This window comes from Haliotis rufescens, unplaced genomic scaffold, assembly GCF_023055435.1.
Source record: "Haliotis rufescens isolate VD_foot unplaced genomic scaffold, xgHalRufe1.0.p SCAF_8, whole genome shotgun sequence".
Lineage (NCBI taxonomy): Eukaryota > Metazoa > Mollusca > Gastropoda > Lepetellida > Haliotidae > Haliotis > Haliotis rufescens.
The window spans coordinates 3,140,021-3,161,642 of NW_025964372.1; the positions used below are offsets into that span (position 1 = coordinate 3,140,021).

Consider the following 21,622-nt stretch of genomic DNA (forward strand, 5'->3'; position numbering starts at 1 on the left):
TGATAAGGGCAATCTTCTGACAGGGGCCCCTACTGATAAGGGCAATCTACTGACAGGAGTACCTACTGATATGGACAATCAACTGACAGGGGTACCTACTGCTAAGGGCAATCTACTGACAGGGTTACCTACTGATAAGGGGAATCTACTGACAGGAGTACCTACTGATAAGGGCAATCTACTGACAGGAGTACCTACTGCTAAGGACAATCCACTAGCAGGGGTTATATTACCTACTGATAAGGGCTATCTACTGACAGGAGTACCTCCTGATACGGACAATCTACTCACAGGGGTACCTACTGATAAGGGCAATCTACTGACAGGGGCCCCTACTGATAAGGGCAATCTACTGACAGGGGCCCCTACTGATAAGGGCAATCTACTGACAGGGGCCCCTACTGATAAGGGCAATCTACTGACAGGGGTGACGTACTGATAAGGGCAATCTACTGACAGGGGCCCCTACTGATAAGGGCAATCTACTGACAGGGGTGACGTACTGATAAGGGCAATCTACTGACAGGGGTGACGTACTGATAAGGGCTATCTACTGACAGGAGTACCTCCTGATAAGGACAATCTACTCACAGGGGTACCTACTTATAAGGGCAATCTACTGACAGGGGCCCCTACTGATAAGGGCAATCTACTGACAGGGGCCCCTACTGATAAGGGCAATCTACTGACAGGGGCCCCTACTGATAAGGGCAATCTACTGACAGGGGTGACGTACTGATAAGGGCAATCTACTGACAGGGGTGACGTACTGATAAGGGCTATCTACTGACAGGAGTACCTCCTGATAAGGACAATCTACTCACAGGGGCCCCTACTGATAAGGGCAATCTACTGACAAGGGTGACGTACTGATAAGGGCAATCTACTGACAGGGGTGACGTACTGATAAGGGCTATCTACTGACAGGAGTACCTCCTGATAAGGACAATCTACTCACAGGGGCCCCTACTGATAAGGGCAATCTACTGACAGGGGTGACGTACTGATAAGGGCAATCTACTGACAGGGGTGACGTACTGATAAGGGCTATCTACTGACAGGAGTACCTCCTGATAAGGACAATCTACTCACAGGGGCCCCTACTGATAAGGGCAATCTACTGACAGGGGTGACGTACTGATAAGGGCAATCTACTGACAGGGGTGACGTACTGATAAGGGCTATCTACTGACAGGAGTACCTCCTGATAAGGACAATCTACTCACAGGGGCCCCTACTGATAAGGGCAATCTACTGACAAGGGTGACGTACTGATAAGGGCAATCTACTGACAGGGGTGACGTACTGATAAGGGCTATCTACTGACAGGAGTACCTCCTGATAAGGACAATCTACTCACAGGTGCCCCTACTGATAAGGGCAAGCTACTGACAGGGGTGACGTACTGATAAGGGCAATCTACTGACAGGGGTGACGTACTGATAAGGGCTATCTACTGACAGGAGTACCTCCTGATAAGGACAATCTACTCACAGGGGCCCCTACTGATAAGGGCAATCTACTGACAGGGGTGACGTACTGATAAGGGCAATCTACTGACAGGGGTGACGTACTGATAAGGGCAATCTACTGACAGGGGTGACGTACTGATAAGGGCTATCTACTGACAGGAGTACCTCCTGATAAGGACAATCTACTCACAGGGGCCCCTACTGATAAGGGCAATCTACTGACAGGGGTGACGTACTGATAAGGGCAATCTACTGACAGGGGTGACGTACTGATAAGGGCAATCTACTGACAGGGGTGACGTACTGATAAGGGCTATCTACTGACAGGAGTACCTCCTGATAAGGACAATCTACTCACAGGGGCCCCTACTGATAAGGGCAATCTACTGACAGGGGCCCCTACTGATAAGGACAATCTACTCACAGGGGTGACGTACTGATAAACATCAACACTAACAACGTGCCACAACGTATGATTAGTGACTGAGTGAGTTGTGTTGACGCCGCTCTGAACATTATTCCAGTTTTATCGCGCCGTGTCAGCTTAATGTGGGAGGAAGGCCCGAAGTGATGCAGGTCTCGGACGTTTACCACTTCGGTGAAACCCACGAGCACGGGTATGGTGCTGACAAACCTAGAAACATAATCGGGGCGGGTCGGGATTCGAACCCACAATCATAGGTTTCTGGCGTGCCAAGGGACGAAACTCTAAACAGCGAATCGCGGCGCCTTAGACGACTGGGTCACCCGTGCCCCCCACAACGTATAATTACGTCCACTTCGGCGACTGGCTAAAGTCCTTTATTTGGGATTGTTTTTACAACATGCTGTCAACAGCTGAAATGATGTCACTAGTGTCCAGCTAAAAATTAAATCATAACGCTCATCACACAGAGGTGTTTCAGCTTCAATCAAGCCGCTCCAACGACGTCAAGCCAGAAAGTGTGCATCATGCAATGGGTCATGGCCACCTATGTATTTGACCGTGTATTCAATTCATTGTTCGTTGTTCATTTTTTAAAGGCATGCGGCCCATGTTACAACACAACAGTACCTACTGATAAGGGCAATCTACTGACAGGGTTACCTACTGATAAGGGGAATCTACTGACAGGAGTACCTACTGATAAGGGCAATCTACTGACAGGAGTACCTACTGCTAAGGACAATCCACTAGCAGGGGTTATATTACCTACTGATAAGGGCTATCTACTGACAGGAGTACCTCCTGATTAGGGCAATCTATTGACAGGAGTACCTACTGATAAGGGCAATCTACTGACAGGGACACCTACTGCTAAGGGCAATCTGAGACAGGAATACCTACTGATAAGGGCAATCTACTGACAGGGGTTACGTACTGATAAGGGCAATCTACTGACAGGAGTACCTACTGATAAGGGCAATCTACTGACAGGAGTACCTACTGATAAGGGCAATCTACTGACAGGAGTACCTACTGATAAGGGCAATCTACTGACAGGGGTTACGTACTGATAAGGGCAATCTACTGACAGGGGTTACCTACTGATAAGGGCAATCTACTGACAGGGGCCCCTACTGATAAGGGCAATCTACTGACAGGAGTACCTACTGATAAGGGCAATCTACTGACAGGGGTTACCTACTGATAAGGGCAATCTACTGACAGAAGTACCTACTGAATAAGGGCAATCTACTGACAGGAGTCCCTACTGATAAGGGCAATCTACTGACAGGAGTACCTACTGATAAGGGCAATCTACTGACAGGAGTACCTACTGATAAGGGCAATCTACTGACAGGGGCACCTACAGATAAGGGCAATCTACTGACAGGGGTTACGTACTGATAAGGGCAATCTACTGACAGGGGTTACCTACTGATAAGGGCAATCTACTGACAGGGGCCCCTACTGATAAGGGCAATCTACTGACAGGAGTACCTACTGATAAGGGCAATCTACTGACAGGGGTTACCTACTGATAAGGGCAATCTACTGACAGAAGTACCTACTGAATAAGGGCAATCTACTGACAGGAGTCCCTACTGATAAGGGCAATCTACTGACAGGGGCACCTACTGATAAGGGCAATCTACTGACAGGGGTTACGTACCGATAAGGGCAATCTACTGACAGGGGTTACCTACTGATAAGGGCAATCTACTGACAGGGGCCCCTACTGATAAGGGCAATCTACTGACAGGAGTACCTACTGATATGGACAATCTACTGACAGGGGTACCTACTGCTAAGGGCAATCTACTGACAGGGTTACCTACTGATAAGGGCAATCTACTGACAGGAGTACCTACTGATATGGACAATCTACTGACAGGAGTACCTACTGCTAAGGACAATCCACTAGCAGGGGTTATATTACCTACTGATAAGGGCTATCTACTGACAGGAGTACCTCCTGATTAGGGCAATCTATTGACAGGAGTACCTACTGATAAGGGCAATCTACTGACAGGGACACCTACTGCTAAGGGCAATCTGAGACAGGAATACCTACTGATAAGGGCAATCTACTGACAGGGGTTACGTACTGATAAGGGCAATCTACTGACAGGGGTTACGTACTGATAAGGGCAATCTACTGACAGGGGTGACGTACTGATAAGGGCTATCTACTGACAGGAGTACCTCCTGATAAGGACAATCTACTCACAGGGGCCCCTACTGATAAGGGCATTCTACTGACAGGGGTGACGTACTGATAAGGGCAATTTACTGACAGGGGTGACGTACTGATAAGGGCTATCTACTGACAGGAGTACCTCCTGATAAGGACAATCTACTCACAGGGGCCCCTACTGATAAGGGCAATCTACTGACAGGGGTGACGTACTGATAAGGGCAATCTACTGACAGGGGTGACGTACTGATAAGGGCAATCTACTGACAGGGGTGACGTACTGATAAGGGCTATCTACTGACAGGAGTACCTCCTGATAAGGACAATCTACTCACAGGGGCCCCTACTGATAAGGGCAATCTACTGACAGGGGTGACGTACTGATAAGGGCAATCTACTGACAGGGGTGACGTACTGATAAGGGCTATCTACTGACAGGAGTACCTCCTGATAAGGACAATCTACTCACAGGGGCCCCTACTGATAAGGGCAATCTACTGACAGGGGTGACGTACTGATAAGGGCAATCTACTGACAGGGGTGACGTACTGATAAGGGCAATCTACTGACAGGGGTGACGTACTGATAAGGGCTATCTACTGACAGGAGTACCTCCTGATAAGGACAATCTACTCACAGGGGCCCCTACTGATAAGGGCAATCTACTGACAGGGGCCCCTACTGATAAGGACAATCTACTCACAGGGGTGACGTACTGATAAACATCAACACTAACAACGTGCCACAACGTATGATTAGTGACTGAGTGAGTTGTGTTGACGCCGCTCTGAACATTATTCCAGTTTTATCGCGCCGTGTCAGCTTAATGTGGGAGGAAGGCCCGAAGTAATGCAGGTCTCGGACGTTTACCACTTCGGTGAAATCCACGAGCACGGGTATGGTGCTAACAAACCTAGAAACATAATCGGGGCGGGTCGGGATTCGAACCCACAATCATAGGTTTCTGGCGTGCCAAGGGACGAAACTCTAAACAGCGAATCGCGGCGCCTTAGACGACTGGGTCACCCGTGCCCCCCACAACGTATAATTACGTCCACTTCGGCGACTGGCTAAAGTCCTTTATTTGGGATTGTTTTTACAACATGCTATCAACAGCTGAAATGATGTCACTAGTGTCCAGCTAAAAATTAAATCATAACGCTCATCACACAGAGGTGTTTCAGCTTCAATCAAGCCGCTCCAACGACGTCAAGCCAGAAAGTGTGCATCATGCAATGGGTCATGGCCACCTATGTATTTGACCGTGTATTCAATTCATTGTTCGTTGTTCATTTTTTAAAGGCATGCGGCCCATGTTACAACACAACAGTACCTACTGATAAGGGCAATCTACTGACAGGGTTACCTACTGATAAGGGGAATCTACTGACAGGAGTACCTACTGATAAGGGCAATCTACTGACAGGAGTACCTACTGCTAAGGACAATCCACTAGCAGGGGTTATATTACCTACTGATAAGGGCTATCTACTGACAGGAGTACCTCCTGATTAGGGCAATCTATTGACAGGAGTACCTACTGATAAGGGCAATCTACTGACAGGGACACCTACTGCTAAGGGCAATCTGAGACAGGAATACCTACTGATAAGGGCAATCTACTGACAGGGGTTACGTACTGATAAGGGCAATCTACTGACAGGAGTACCTACTGATAAGGGCAATCTACTGACAGGAGTACCTACTGATAAGGGCAATCTACTGACAGGAGTACCTACTGATAAGGGCAATCTACTGACAGGGGCACCTACTGATAAGGGCAATCTACTGACAGGGGTTACGTACTGATAAGGGCAATCTACTGACAGGGGTTACCTACTGATAAGGGCAATCTACTGACAGGGGCCCCTACTGATCAGGGCAATCTACTGACAGGAGTACCTACTGATAAGGGCAATCTACTCACAGGGGTTACCTACTGATAAGGGCAATCTACTGACAGAAGTACCTACTGATAAGGGCAATCTACTGACAGGAGTACCTACTGATAAGGGCAATCTACTGACAGGGGCACCTACTGATAAGGGCAATCTACTGACAGGGGTTACGTACCGATAAGGGCAATCTACTGACAGGGGTTACCTACTGATAAGGGCAATCTACTGACAGGGGTACCTACTGATAAGGGCAATCTACTGACAGGAGTACCTACTGATATGGACAATCTACTGACAGGGGTTACCTACTGATAAGGGCAATCTACTGACAGAAGTACCTACTGATAAGGGCAATCTACTGACAGGGGTACCTACTGATAAGGGGAATCTACTGACAGGAGTACCTACTGATATGGACAATCTACTGACAGGGGTACCTACTGATAGGGGCAATCTACTGACAGGAGTACCTACTGATATGGACAATCTACTGACAGGAGTACCTACTGATAGGGACAATCTACTGACAGGGGTTACGTACTGATAAGGGCTATCTACTGACAGGAGTACCTACTGATATGGACAATCTACTGACAGGGGTACCTACTGCTAAGGGCAATCTACTGACAGGGGTTACGTACTGATAAGGGGAATCTACTGACAGGAGTACCTACTGATAAGGGCAATCTACTGACAGGAGTACCTACTGCTAAGGACAATCCACTAGCAGGGGTTATATTACCTACTGATAAGGGCTATCTACTGACAGGAGTACCTCCTGATTAGGGCAATCTATTGACAGGAGTACCTACTGATAAGGGCAATCTACTGACAGGGACACCTACTGCTAAGGGCAATCTGAGACAGGAATACCTACAGATAAGGGCAATCTACTGACAGGGGTTACGTACTGATAAGGGCAATCTACTGACAGGGGTTACGTACTGATAAGGGCAATCTACTGACAGGAGTACCTACTGATAAGGGCAATCTACTGACAGGAGTACCTACTGCTAAGGACAATCCACTAGCAGGGGTTATATTACCTACTGATAAGGGCTATCTACTGACAGGAGTACCTCCTGATAAGGGCAATCTACTGACAGGAGTACCTACTGCTAAGGACAATCCACTAGCAGGGGTTATATTACCTACTGATAAGGGCTATCTACTGACAGGAGTACCTCCTGATTAGGGCAATCTATTGACAGGAGTACCTACTGATAAGGGCAATCTACTGACAGGGACACCTACTGCTAAGGGCAATCTGAGACAGGAATACCTACAGATAAGGGCAATCTACTGACAGGGGTTACGTACTGATAAGGGGAATCTACTGACAGGGGCCCCTACTGATAAGGGCAATCTACTGACAGGGGTTACCTACTGATAAGGGGAATCTACTGACAGGAGTACCTACTGATAAGGGCAATCTACTGACAGGAGTACCTACTGCTAAGGACAATCCACTAGCAGGGGTTATATTACCTACTGATAAGGGCTATCTACTGACAGGAGTACCTCCTGATTAGGGCAATCTATTGACAGGAGTACCTACTGATAAGGGCAATCTACTGACAGGGACACCTACTGCTAAGGGCAATCTGAGACAGGAATACCTACAGATAAGGGCAATCTACTGACAGGGGTTACGTACTGATAAGGGCAATCTACTGACAGGGGTTACGTACTGATAAGGGCAATCTACTGACAGGAGTACCTACTGATAAGGGCAATCTACTGACAGGAGTACCTACTGATAAGGGCAATCTACTGACAGGAGTACCTACTGATAAGGGCAATCTACTGACAGGGGCACCTACTGATAAGGGCAATCTACTGACAGGGGTTACGTACTGATAAGGGCAATCTACTGACAGGGGTTACCTACTGATAAGGGCAATCTACTGACAGGGGCCCCTACTGATAAGGGCAATCTACTGACAGGGGTTACGTACTGATAAGGGCAATCTACTGACAGGGGTTACCTACTGATAAGGGCAATCTACTGACAGGGGTACCTACTGATAAGGGCAATCTACTGACAGGAGTACCTACTGACATGGACAATCTACTCACAGGGGTACCTACTGATAAGGGCAATCTACTGACAGGGGTGACGTACTGATAAGGGCAATCTACTGACAGGAGTACCTCCTGATAAGGGCAATCTACTGACAGGAGTACCTACTGATAAGGACAGTCCACTAGCAGGGGTTATATTACCTACTGATAAGGGCTATCTACTGACAGGAGTACCTCCTGATTAGGGCAATCTATTGACAGGAGTACCTACTGATAAGGGCAATCTACTGACAGGGACACCTACTGCTAAGGGCAATCTGAGACAGGAATACCTACTGATAAGGGCAATCTACTGACAGGGGTTACCTACTGATAAGGGCAATCTACTGACAGGGGTTACGTACTGATAAGGGCAATCTACTGAAAGGAGTACCTACTGATAAGGGCAATCTACTGACAGGGGTTACCTACTGATAAGGGCAATCTACTGACAGAAGTACCTACTGATAAGGGCAATCTACTGACAGGAGTACCTACTGATAAGGGCAATCTACTGACAGGGGTTACGTACCGATAAGGGCAATCTACTGACAGGGGTTACCTACTGATAAGGGCAATCTACTGACAGGGGCCCCTACTGATAAGGGCAATCTACTGACAGGAGTACCTACTGATATGGACAATCTACTGACAGGGGCCCCTACTGATAAGGGCAATCTACTGACAGGGGTTACCTACTGATAAGGGCAATCTACTGACAGGGGCCCCTACTGATAAGGGCAATCTACTGACAGGAGTACCTACTGATATGGACAATCTACTGACAGGGGCCCCTACTGATAAGGGCAATCTACTGACAGGAGTACCTACTGATATGGACAATCTACTGACAGGGGTACCTACTGCTAAGGGCAATCTACTGACAGGAGTACCTACTGATAAGGGCAATCTACTGACAGGAGTACCTACTGATATGGACAATCTACTGACAGGGGTACCTACTGATAAGGGCAATCTACTGACAGGGGTTACGTACTGATAAGGGCAATCTACTGACAGGAGTACCTCCTGATAAGGGCAATCTATTGACAGGGGTACCTACTGATAAGGGCAATCTACTGACAGGAGTACCTACTGATAAGGGCAATCTACTGACAGGGGTTACCTACTGATAAGGGCAATCTACTGACAGGGGCCCCTACTGATAAGGGCAATCTACTGACAGGAGTACCTACTAATATGGACAATCTACTGACAGGGGCACCTACTGATAAGGGCAATCTACTGACAGGGGTGACGTACTGATAAGGGCAATCTACTGACAGGGGTTACGTACTGATAAGGGCAATCTACTGACAGGGGTACCTACTGATAAGGGCAATCTACTGACAGGAGTACCTACTGATAAGGGCAATCTACTGACAGGGGTTACCTACTGATAAGGGCAATCTACTGACAGGGGCCCCTACTGATAAGGGCAATCTACTGACAGGAGTACCTACTGATATGGACAATCTACTCACAGGGGTACCTACTGATAAGGGCAATCTACTGACAGGGGTGACGTACTGATAAGGGCAATCTACTGACAGGAGTACCTCCTGATAAGGGCAATCTACTGACAGGGGTACCTACTGATAAGGGCAATCTACTGACAGGAGTACCTACTGCTAAGGACAATCCACTAGCAGGGGTTATATTACCTACTGATAAGGGCTATCTACTGACAGGAGTACCTCCTGATTAGGGCAATCTATTGACAGGAGTACCTACTGATAAGGGCAATCTACTGACAGGGACACCTACTGCTAAGGGCAATCTGAGACAGGAATACCTACTGATAAGGGCAATCTACTGACAGGGGTTACGTACTGATAAGGGCAATCTACTGACAGGAGTACCTACTGATAAGGGCAATCTACTGAAAGGAGTACCTACTGATAAGGGCAATCTACTGACAGGGGTTACCTACTGATAAGGGCAATCTACTGACAGAAGTACCTACTGATAAGGGCAATCTACTGACAGGAGTACCTACTGATAAGGGCAATCTACTGACAGGGGTTACCTACTGATAAGGGCAATCTACTGACAGGGGTTACGTACTGATAAGGGCAATCTACTGAAAGGAGTACCTACTGATAAGGGCAATCTACTGACAGGGGTTACCTACTGATAAGGGCAATCTACTGACAGAAGTACCTACTGATAAGGGCAATCTACTGACAGGAGTACCTACTGATAAGGGCAATCTACTGACAGGGGTTACGTACCGATAAGGGCAATCTACTGACAGGGGTTACCTACTGATAAGGGCAATCTACTGACAGGGGCCCCTACTGATAAGGGCAATCTACTGACAGGGGCACCTACTAATATGGACAATCTACTGACAGGGGCACCTTCTGATAAGGGCAATCTACTGACAGGGGCACCTACTGATAAGGGCAATCTTCTGACAGGGGTTACGTACTGATAAGGGCAATCTACTGACAGGGGCACCTACTGATAAGGGCAATCTACTGACAGGGGCACCTACTGATAAGGGCAATCTACTGACAGGAATACCTACTGATAAGGGCAATCTACTGACAGGAGTACCTACTGATAAGGGCAATCTACTGACAGGCTGACAGTCTAAGCCGGACCTTCACGGGAGTGTCTGTGGTAATATGTGAGTTTAGTGAGAGAAAATGGGTGTGTTGGTTGGTTGGTTGGTTTGTTGTTTAACGCCGCACTCAGCAATATTCCAGCTATATGACGGCGGTCTGTAAATAATCGAGTCTGGACCAGACAATCCAGTGATTGACATCATGAGCATCGATCCACGCAATTGGGATCGATGACATGCATCAACCAAGTCAGCGAGTCTGACCGACCGATCCCGTTAGTCGCCTTTTACGACAAGCATAGTCGCCTTTAATGGCAAGCATTGGTTGCTGAAGATATGAGTGTGTATGTGTGTGTATGTGTGTGAGTGGAGGGGGGTGTTCGTAAGTGAATATATAAGTATATTATGCAGGTTGTTATGCGTGCTTACTTGGTTTATTGTGTGTCTTTCTACCACTATATTTAGAGAGACTCGTGTACATTTGCACCGTTTGCTGAAATATTGCTGACTGTGGCGTAATATAGCAAACCTCATCGTTTCAAAAATCACAGGATAATATGTTGTTTTACTTGTCCGAATTGATGACGACCGATTTGCAGAACAACATAGCAAAGACTAACGATAAATGCTTTTATTTACAATACGATCGATGAGTGAATAACATGTACATTGAAATGCAAGCTGAAAATTGATCAATTTGGCAAAGTTATTCCTGATTTTTACAACATCATGTTCGCCATGTAAGCAATCGACAAATGACGGTAACAAAATAAACAATGTACATAGCATCTCTAGGATTAAGAAAACATGTCTATTTTACACGAACGATAATTCACCTCGAAAATAACCAGATATAATACGAGTGACGAATACAAATCTATGCCACTTGTGGAACATACAGACACCTTTTATTCGTAGCTAAAACCTAAACACGGTACACACAGCGGACTATACTCTGAATATTGAGGCCAGAAAATTTGAAACTCTCTGAAACATAGACGGTGGAACCTGCTTAATCTTGACGTCTCGCTGTCCGGATAGATGATTAATACAGATAGCGTCTATATATACAAAGGAAACCCCTATCAATGATTGTTAATCCTAGGTATCCTTTTTCGGATGATTTCAACGAGAACGTAACTGTCCAGATTAACCAGGTTCCAATGTACGTAGACTGAAACATCAATACATAATTGTAGTTGAATATAGTATATACAGGTTCACCTTTATACAGCATCACTATAAATCTACCACAGTCGTTACGATGACATATGTCAGAAAATTCATTTCCAATAACTTGATGAAACGAGTCAATGTTCTATTGTGTCAGTATCTCGAACAAGAATCTAGTTCTCATCGCCGGAGTCTCTGCTTCGGAGCACCAAGATGATTTCTGACAATTGAGCACATGTCAAAGGGAGTTTTCCATTTTCTTTGCCGTCAAGGGCAGCCATTTTACAAATCTCGCCCAAACTGATACTCCCACGCTAAACGACGATATTTCGTTTCCCTGCAGATGTTGGTACAATAATGCATCTACAGACGTGAGAAAATCTCAACACGAAGAGAAGCGTATATGCTTCTAATATATAGAAACGTCCCCATTGAAAGGTTCCGCTAACACGAAAATATCCCGATATAAATAATCCCAGGTGTCGTCAATACTTCACGGTTTCCTGAATACTCTGTACCTCGATCACGTGTGATCCATCGGGTCCACAAGAGGTGGAGTTGTGACGGGTGTCTATATTTAGACTGGTAATGAAATGAGGCCGCGTATAAATCACGGGTGTGAAATGTATGGAAGCCCATTGGGGCCACAATATCATTTCGTTTTAATCTTGAAATTTCAAGATGCTATCTTGAAAATCAATACTCTTTTCTTGAAAATTCAAGTTCCTATCTTAAAAATTCAATATTTCTTGAAAATAACCTCACAAAGTATGGCCCTGATGGATTTCCGTACAAATGAGCCCTTGCATGACATTGTTTGAACCGCACCCTTGCCGAATATGGAAGCAATGTGTTGATGGCAGCAAGGCGGTGGCACGCGTTGCACGTGTTGCACGTTTTGCACGTTTTGCACGAAACATTTCGACGTTTGTGCAATGTAATCTGAGCGCTGATTGGTCAGATCACTCTGTAGTTTCCCTCTCACTGGAACCAGGCAACGGCTTGATTCGTTGGCTAAAAATAGCGACCACACGGTAAAGCGGCCCTTTGTATTCACGCGTAATGGTTGAACCTGGTGTATACAAACACGCAAAGTATTGACGACGATTTTGTGAGTGTCGAGTAACACACGAGTAGATTATGGGAGTGTGTAGTCGTCAAAGCCGGAAGAAAGATTAACGATTCAGGGTAAGCCACAGACCGTCCTCACAAAGCGATCTTAGTGCAGTGCCACTCCCATACACTACCACACCCTTACCATAGCCGTAGAGCTAAGACCGCTTTGTGGAACGCACATGGCTGGGTGGGACATCACGAAAAACGATATTCAAAATCATTTCCGCAAAGGGATAGGTAATATGTAATATATAGAGCTGATAACCCTTCAGTTGAGGGGAGGGTATTGAAAATGACTTCGAGTCGTGCGTGAAGTACTTTATGATCGTATTTGAAAGATGCTAAGTACCCCTGTCAAACTGGGGTTATCAAATTCACCATTTGATCACGGTCAGAAAGATGAGACGCAGCTACAATGGTAAGAAAAACAGTCATAAATACAAAGACAAATATCGGAACATATTTCTTTTCATAAATAATTAAGTAATGTGTACATACTTGCTCACATGCATACATTCGACTCTGACGAAAGCTGGTCATTTAATTCACTCAATCATTAGGCATTCGTCATAGATTTTTGGTCAGGTCGCCTGGTCAACATTTTGACCTTCACCTCAAAAACGAACGATTTGGCATCATCATGTGAATATTGATCAATATTGTTTGACCGCATCGTCCCGTTTCTCTGTGGGTTGTGTTTTGGGATGTCAAATCACGGTATGTGGGCTCTTTGTGGACCGACAACTTCGCTCGTGACCATTCGTGTCTTTCCGGAACAAACCGAATGGTGACTCGTGCCCTTCTCGGTTCCAGTTGAACAAAGTCGTTTGCTGACACTGGTAAACATGGTGATAAGCAGAATAATATCCTCGTCAATGGTCGTCACTCACACCATAAAACGTACGAAGGACCAGACGATGTTCACACCTGTTGGCTTTGTGCCAACGTTATACCCATATCCGACATTGAAATCCATATGACCTTCACCTCAGTTCTCCACGTCCAACGAATAGCGGAAGCTTCATCATTGTTCGCCACATCCGAGCCTCGTTTTGGTTTTCCGGGAAATGACGAAGATATCCGACTGCAGCTTGATTGAATAACCTTGCCAGCCAATACAACCCACTTGTAAACATATGAAACGCTGCACACACATATGCGTGGTGCTTTTCTGTGTTAGGTTCAAACACCCCCACAGATACTCGTGTTCGTAATGTTAATGACACATTATGATCATAATGAGATTATAAGACAAATATGAAAATTCATTATGTTTGCGTTATACATGCTCTCATTATTTACCCATTTATACAAGGAGTATATTTTTGTATTGACTCTTCGAGACATGACAAGAATTTCATATAACCCATGCTCCTGAAATAAATGTCAAACCAGGACATTGAAATAAACAAGTGGTATGTTGTGTGCGGAAGAAATGTACATCATAGAACATAGAATACAAACGAATAGAAGTCCAATAAGAAATGTGCTCATTTGTTTCCATACAGGTGAGTGAGTGAGTGAGTTGGGTTTAACGCCGCTTTTAACAGTATTCCAGTTACATCACGGCGTTTCAGCTTAATGTGGGAGGAAAGCCCGAAGTGATGCAGGTCTCAGATGTTTACCACTTCGGTGAAACCAACGAGCACGGGTATGGTGCTGACAAACCTAGAAACATAATCGGGGTGAACCGGGATTCGAACCCACAATCATAGGTTTCTGGCGTGACCAGGGGACGCAACTCTGCACAGCGAATCGCGGCGCCTTAGACGACTGGGCCACCCGTGCCCTCTCCATACAGGTGATTGGACTAATATTTGTGCGATCTTTGATTTTGTCACCCTGAAGTCGCGAGTTAGTGAGTGAGTTGGGTTATTAAGCAACTTTGTATTCAGTTACCTAAAGAGCAGTGGAAAGGTGTTGATAAACTACCGATCATACACAGAGATTTGAACCCACGAGCAGCGCATCCTTGAAGGATTAAGGGACGTAAATCTGTATTACGAATTCCGTCAGTTTCACCTTCTGGGTCATCCGCTAAAAGTGTTGTAGTTGGATGTTTCGATGTAGTGATGAATTTGAAAAAAAGGAATGAGATTTTTTTATTATACCGTCTTGTATGACTTCCCCGATATAACGCTACATCTTCAAAGATCGCGTTCCGTGCGATCCACGCGTGTCTGGTGCTGACGATCCAAGGACCACCATCTGCTGGGATTCGAACCTACGATTAGTCCATCTTGACTTGGCCACGGAAAATAATCCAAAGAATTAAGATACTTTTTTATCGAGCACAAAGGATTACTTGTCATTGCAACTGATAGCACGGTCTTATATTTCTGAAGGACACAAGGGGCGGTCGGGTAGCCTAGTGGTTAAAGCGTTCGCTCGTCACGCCGAAGACCCGGGTTCGATTCCCGACATGGGTACAATGTGTGAAGCCCATTTCTGGTGTCCCCCGCCGTGATATTGCTGGAATATTGCTAAAAGCGGCGTAAAACCATACTCACTCACTCACTCACTCTGAAGGACACATAGCTTCAGACGAAATAGTTGCACGTGCATTTGCACATAACACGATGAAATACATTAAATATATAGCTTAAAGCCTCCTCAGGGAGTCTGCTGTAGCCACCCCTCGCCAGATAAACGACCAGTCTTCATTACCGTCATAGTATTTATACCTCCACCTCCATCCACTGTCAACATCCCAATCTCGACCAACACATTACGTGTCGTTATCATTTTACGAGCGCTTCTCTGCTTCTTTCATTTTAATTGAGCACCAGAATACACAAAACGCGGAATGTTTCAAATTCAGTAAACTACGTTTATAACGAACACGCTTATAACGAACTGACGGATATAACGAAATGTGTTTGGATCCCGTTCATTTTCTGTATATACGCTGTATATATGCTTATACCGAACTACGGCTATAACGAACTAAAATTAGTGGTCCCTTTGAGTTCGTTATAACCGCAGTTTACTGTATTGGAACGTGTTTGTCGAGATACACATTATGATGTTTATTATTAGGATTTAGCCGCACAATATAACCGTAAAATAAACATATTACTTACTGGACTTACTATGTATCATATTGCACGCCATCAAGAAACAGTGTACATTTACTCATCTTATAGTCATACTATTCTGTACAGATAAATACAATCATCATTCCACAACACTTTAAACGGGATTTATCAGAGAAAATATACACATCAGGACAACTATTATGAAAGCTGAATTTTTCTTTGCTCCTGAATCTGGTCCTTTACTTCCTGCGGAGCCGGAGACGGCAAGCGGGTCATTGTTACTGCCTGTTGAAATAAACAAATGATATTGATAGAAATTAGTAATACGTCAAAATGAAGGAAGCGCAGATAACATATATTATATCTTATACATGTTGTCTTTGTGATTAAGTCGCCTCGTACCACAAGCATTAGTTTGGGATGCATGCAACTTGTCTTCATATCCATATCAATAACAATAACAATAATGATAATAATAATAATAATAATAATGATGATGTTGATGATGATGATGATGATTATTATATCAATAATGATGAAGATGATTATTTATATATATATATATATATATATATATATATATATATATATATATATATATATATATATATACACACAAAAATGAGGTAAATGTTCACTCGGTGTACATCTAATATATAATAAAATAATAAAGTCCACGTTAGTCCATCATCTTCTTTATATCAGTTTCATAACGTGGACTTTATTATTTTATTATATATATATATATATATATATATATATATATAATCACCTTCTAAAAGCCAAACGACAGAGTGGAATATGATTAAACGTTTCTTACCTGGTAGTAGCGGATGGACCTGTTTTAACTTGGGCCTGGGTATGTACTCGGGTGGTCCGTTCTCGTAATCATAGGCGCCAGGCGTCTTAGCGGGCGTCGGTCGCAAAGACGTTGTTGTTGCTTTCGTCGTCGTGGTAGTTGTCGTAGGTGGTTTCGTAGGTATTATATGCTCTGAAAGGAAAATTGAAAACTCATAGTCTATCCTTGCTTCGTGTGATCGCACGAGAAATGATTTGTTTGTCTAAGGCAGCGTTTCCACTACAATCTGGTCCGTCTCACAGACCCTCAACCATGTCATTTCCCTTTTCGCCCAGCCTTGCTGTAAACTATAGCCCTAAATGAAGCAAGTCTACATTTTCCCCTGGTTCCTCTCTCATCTCACTGAGGCTACTTTTCAATTTAAATAAAGTTGTTTGTTTCTATCAAAATTATATAATTTTAGTGACCCAACGCCGCACTCCGCAATATTCCAGCTATATGACGGCGGTCTGTAAATAATCGAGTCTGGACCAGACAATCCAGTGACTGACCTCATGAGCATCGATCCATGCAATTGGGATACGATGGCATTCATCAAACAAGTCAACGAGCCTGACCACCCGATCCCGTTGGTCGCCTCTTAGAACAAGCATAGTTGCTTTTTACGGCAAGCATGGGTTGCTGAAGACCTATTCCACCCCGGATCTTCACGGGGGACAAGCATGGGTTGCTGAAGACCTATTCTACCCCGGATTTTCACGGGTAGGTCACTTTGTACACATGTAAACGTCCCCGGGGGTTTTCGTCTGGAAGGTGATGGTGTCCGGATGTCCGGTGTCTGGATAAACGAGGGTTTTCATGTGCCGGTCTGGTAAACTTGATTGAAATGTGGAACATCATCTAGGTTCTTAACACTCTCACTAAATCCACAAAATCCGAAAACAGCTCCAAGGCATAGTTCCATAGATTCTAAAATTACCAGACAACTACATGAAAACATTTCAGAGGACAAGAGCATAGGACCCATATTGTATATCACTATTCTACTTCATGGGTGTTTCAATAAATCACTATCCTGCTTCATGGGTGTTTCAGTAAATCACTATCCTGCATCATGGGTGTTTCAGTAAATCACTATTCTACTTCATGGGTGTTCCAGTTAATCACTATCCTGCTTCAGGGGTGTTTCAGTTAATCACTATCCTGCTTCATGGGTGTTTCAGTTAATCACTATCCTGCTTCAGGGTTGTTTCAGTTAATCACAATCCTGCTTCGGGATGTTTCCGTTAATCACAATCCTGCTTCAGGGGTGTTTCAGTTAATCACTATCCTGCTTCAGGGGTGTTTCAGTTAATCACTATCCTGCTTCAGGGGTGTTTCAGTTAATCACTATCCTGCTTCATGGGTGTTTCAGTTAATCACTATCCTGCTTCATGGGTGTTTCAGTTAATCAATATCCTGCTTCAGGGTTGTTTCAGTTAATCACAATCCTGCTTCGGGATGGTTTAGTTAATCACTATCCTGCTTCAGGGTTGTTTCAGTTAATCACTGCCCTGCTTCGGGATGTTTCAGTTAATCACTATCCTACTGCAGGGTTGTTTCAGTTAATCACTATCCTGCTTCAGGGGTGTTTCAGTTAATCACTATCCTGCTTCAGGGGTGTTTCAGTTAATCACTATCCTGCTTCATGGGTGTTTCAGTTAATCACTATCCTGCTTCATGGGTGTTTCAGTTAATCAATATCCTGCTTCAGGGTTGTTTCAGTTAATCACAATCCTGCTTCGGGATGGTTTAGTTAATCACTATCCTGCTTCAGGGTTGTTTCAGTTAATCACTGCCCTGCTTCGGGATGTTTCAGTTAATCACTATCCTACTGCAGGGTTGTTTCAGTTAATCACTGCCCTGCTTCGGGATGTTTCAGTTAATCACTATCCTACTGCAGGGGTGATTCTGTTAATCACTATCCTACTGCAGGGGTGATTCTGTTAATCACTATCCTACTGCAGGGATGTTTCAGTTAATCACTATCCTGCTTCAGGGTTGTTTCAGTTAATCACTATCCTCCTTCAGGGTTGTTTCAGTTAATCACAATACTACTGCAGGGATGTTTCAGTTAATCACTATCCTACTTCAGGGGTATTTCAGTTAATCACTATCCTGCTTGAAGGGTATTTAAGTTAATCAAGATCTTGTTTCAGGATGTTTCAGTCAATCACAGTCCTGCCTCAGGATGTTTCAGTTCATTACTATCCTGCTTGAGGGGTATTTTAGTTAATCACTATCCTACATAAGGGGTGTTTCAGTTAATCACTATCCTACTTCAGGATGTTTCAGTTAATCACTGCCCTGCTTCGGAATGTTTCAGTTAATCGCGAACCTGCTTCAGGGTTTTTTCTGTTTATCACTATCCCGATTCAGGAGTGTTTCAGTTAATCACTATCCTGCTTGAGAGGTATTTAAGTTAATCACTATCCCGCTTCAAGATGTGTCAGTCAATCGCTGTCCGGCTTCAGGGGTGTTTCAGTTAATCACTATCCTGCTGCAGGGTTGTTTAAGGTAATCACTACCCTTCTTCGAACAGAGCTTAAATGTGCTCCAGGTCCGTCAATCTAATACTTAACTCGCACTTACCGTAGAGAAGCGTTCTTTTAGAATCGCTGCCCATAGAATTAGACGCTACGCATGTGTATTCTCCGTAATCATCTTCACTCAATTGGCTGATCCGGAGGCTGAGTGTGATTGTGTGACTTCCTTCCTCAAACACCTCCACTCGATACTTCTGCATGGTCGTGGGCAGTGGTCTATTTTCAAACTTCCACACACTGACACCCTGGGGATGCGCCGTTACCACACACTCGAGGATCGTATCCTTGCCTCGCACTTGACCAATCCTTTTGTTATGAATATGAATCTCTGGCGGAACTGGAACGGAAATAAACATCGCAAACATTGATTAAATCATATACGCGGCAATGACTTCCTACAGTACACGAGTCAAAGAAAATAGCAAACGTAAATTATATTGAAGGAGAGGTGAAATGGGGTTTAACGTCGTGTCAAAGATTATTGCACTTATATAGCGAATTGCATGCACGTGTGTGTGTGTGTGTGTGTGTGTGTGTGTGTGTGGTTGCTTGTACTAGTCCGGGCTGATGCCGATTTATAGTGCTAGCCCACTGAGATACCATGCCGCAGTTTAACATGAACACTCCACTCAGACACAGTATACTGACTTCAAGCCGACAAGTCCTTGTTTTAGCCCCTTAATGCCGAGCGCCAGACAGGGTAACAACAAGTACCATCTTTAAACGTCTTTCGGTATAACGCGGCCTGGGATCGAACCCTGGACCTTCCGTTCTCCGGGCGGACGCTCTACCACTAGACCACGGAGGCGGTCAAATTACAGTGTAACTTCATGCGCTCGTGGCAATATGACAGAAAGACTGCCGCTGCTACGGATCCTTATAACACAACAGTATATATCACTCACGAGTACGCATTTATAACTAAGACAAATTCACAAAAAAGACACCCTTCAAGTTTCGTCTTATTTACATGTAAGTGAGTTAATAGTATATATATTCTAAAAATTCTGACCATGATAATATCATAAGTTGTAGCGGAATAACGAGGGATATCCATGGTATTAAACCTAACGCGGGACTCATAAAACCGCTCTTACCCGGACTGATCTGCTACAACGAATTTATCTTACCGACATGTTTTTATGTATAGGATAAAACACGTCCGAGGGTTGTTATGACATTTAAAACCCGCATCCCAAGGGGCTTGCCCCGAGGGATTTTCCGAGGGAAAGGGTTTTAAATATCATAACAACCCGAGGGGAAGTGCTTCATCTTACTTATAAACCGAAAAAAGAAACTTTAAACAACATTTATCAACATTTTTATGTTTCGAACATACTTTCCATGAACCTTAGGAAACGGGCGTAAAATATCTGTTGCTGGCGTACGGATCTTAAAAAGGACATTCTGAAAAGCAGTGCGGCTTATCTACACTCACTGGGCTACAGATATGAAGGTTGCGTTTCGATCCTCGGGAATATAAAGAAAATATTGTCATTTGATTTTACATTACATTACATGTTACAATCTGAACGGAAGTTATATTAATAAAATACCCAGGACATTATATAAAATCCCAGGGATATTATAACACATTATATAGCAAATATGACTTGAATATCCTATAAAATCCCAGGGATATTACAACGTCCCTATTTATGAGATTTTACCCGACTGGAGAACAATAGGATGACGTCACAGGAGGTTTATAAATAACATTCAAACAAATTCAAAGCTGATACAAAACAGCTGTTCCACTGACTCGGAAAAAGCGTGCGGCGTTTTGCTTTGATGCGGGGCATAAGGAATTTATTCTGCCTCTCAGAAATCCACGTGCAGCCTGACCTGCTCGAGGCGGGGTATAAGAGATTTATTCACCCGCTGAGAAATTAATTCCCCTCCAAGGACGGATTCGCAGTATTTTATCAAGATCACGTGGACCAATCAGATCTCATCATTCTGACATATAGCTGTGATAAGTGAGAATTTAAGATCCTTATATTTTACGAAACATCATTCACCACTGACAATTTAACTAACAAGTTGTCCTCAGGTGACCTAACGCTTAAACATTGATTGTTTACTTGAATAAACTTGCTTTTATATCGTCCAATCAGGTCCTTTCAATCTTTTAAAGATACTTAAAACATTCTACGACAAACGCAGTTATCTCCCCTTGACCGTGGCCAGCCCTTGGGTCCACGCAGGCTATTCGTGTGCAACAACTGTTATTCCGAGACACGCCGAAAGATAGTTACGGAAAGATGCGAGTGGCGACGAATGT

The 21,622-nt window shown here is 44.3% G+C and overlaps 1 protein-coding gene across 2 annotated transcripts in view; it reads right to left on the minus strand.

The window, feature by feature from the left end:
- Positions 1-14,583: 14,583 nt before the first annotated feature.
- The window catches only part of LOC124144618 (lachesin-like), a 167,247-nt gene continuing 160,208 nt past the window's right edge, over positions 14,584-21,622 (minus strand). For both annotated transcript variants that reach the window (XM_046514104.2, XM_046514103.2), the window contains exons 6-8: positions 19,385-19,675; positions 16,775-16,945; positions 14,584-16,239 (exon numbers count right to left, since the gene is read on the minus strand). In XM_046514104.2, the coding sequence (XP_046370060.1) occupies positions 16,109-16,239; positions 16,775-16,945; positions 19,385-19,675 (593 nt within the window). In that variant the 3' untranslated portion in view covers positions 14,584-16,108. The remainder of the gene's footprint in view (positions 16,240-16,774; positions 16,946-19,384; positions 19,676-21,622) is intronic.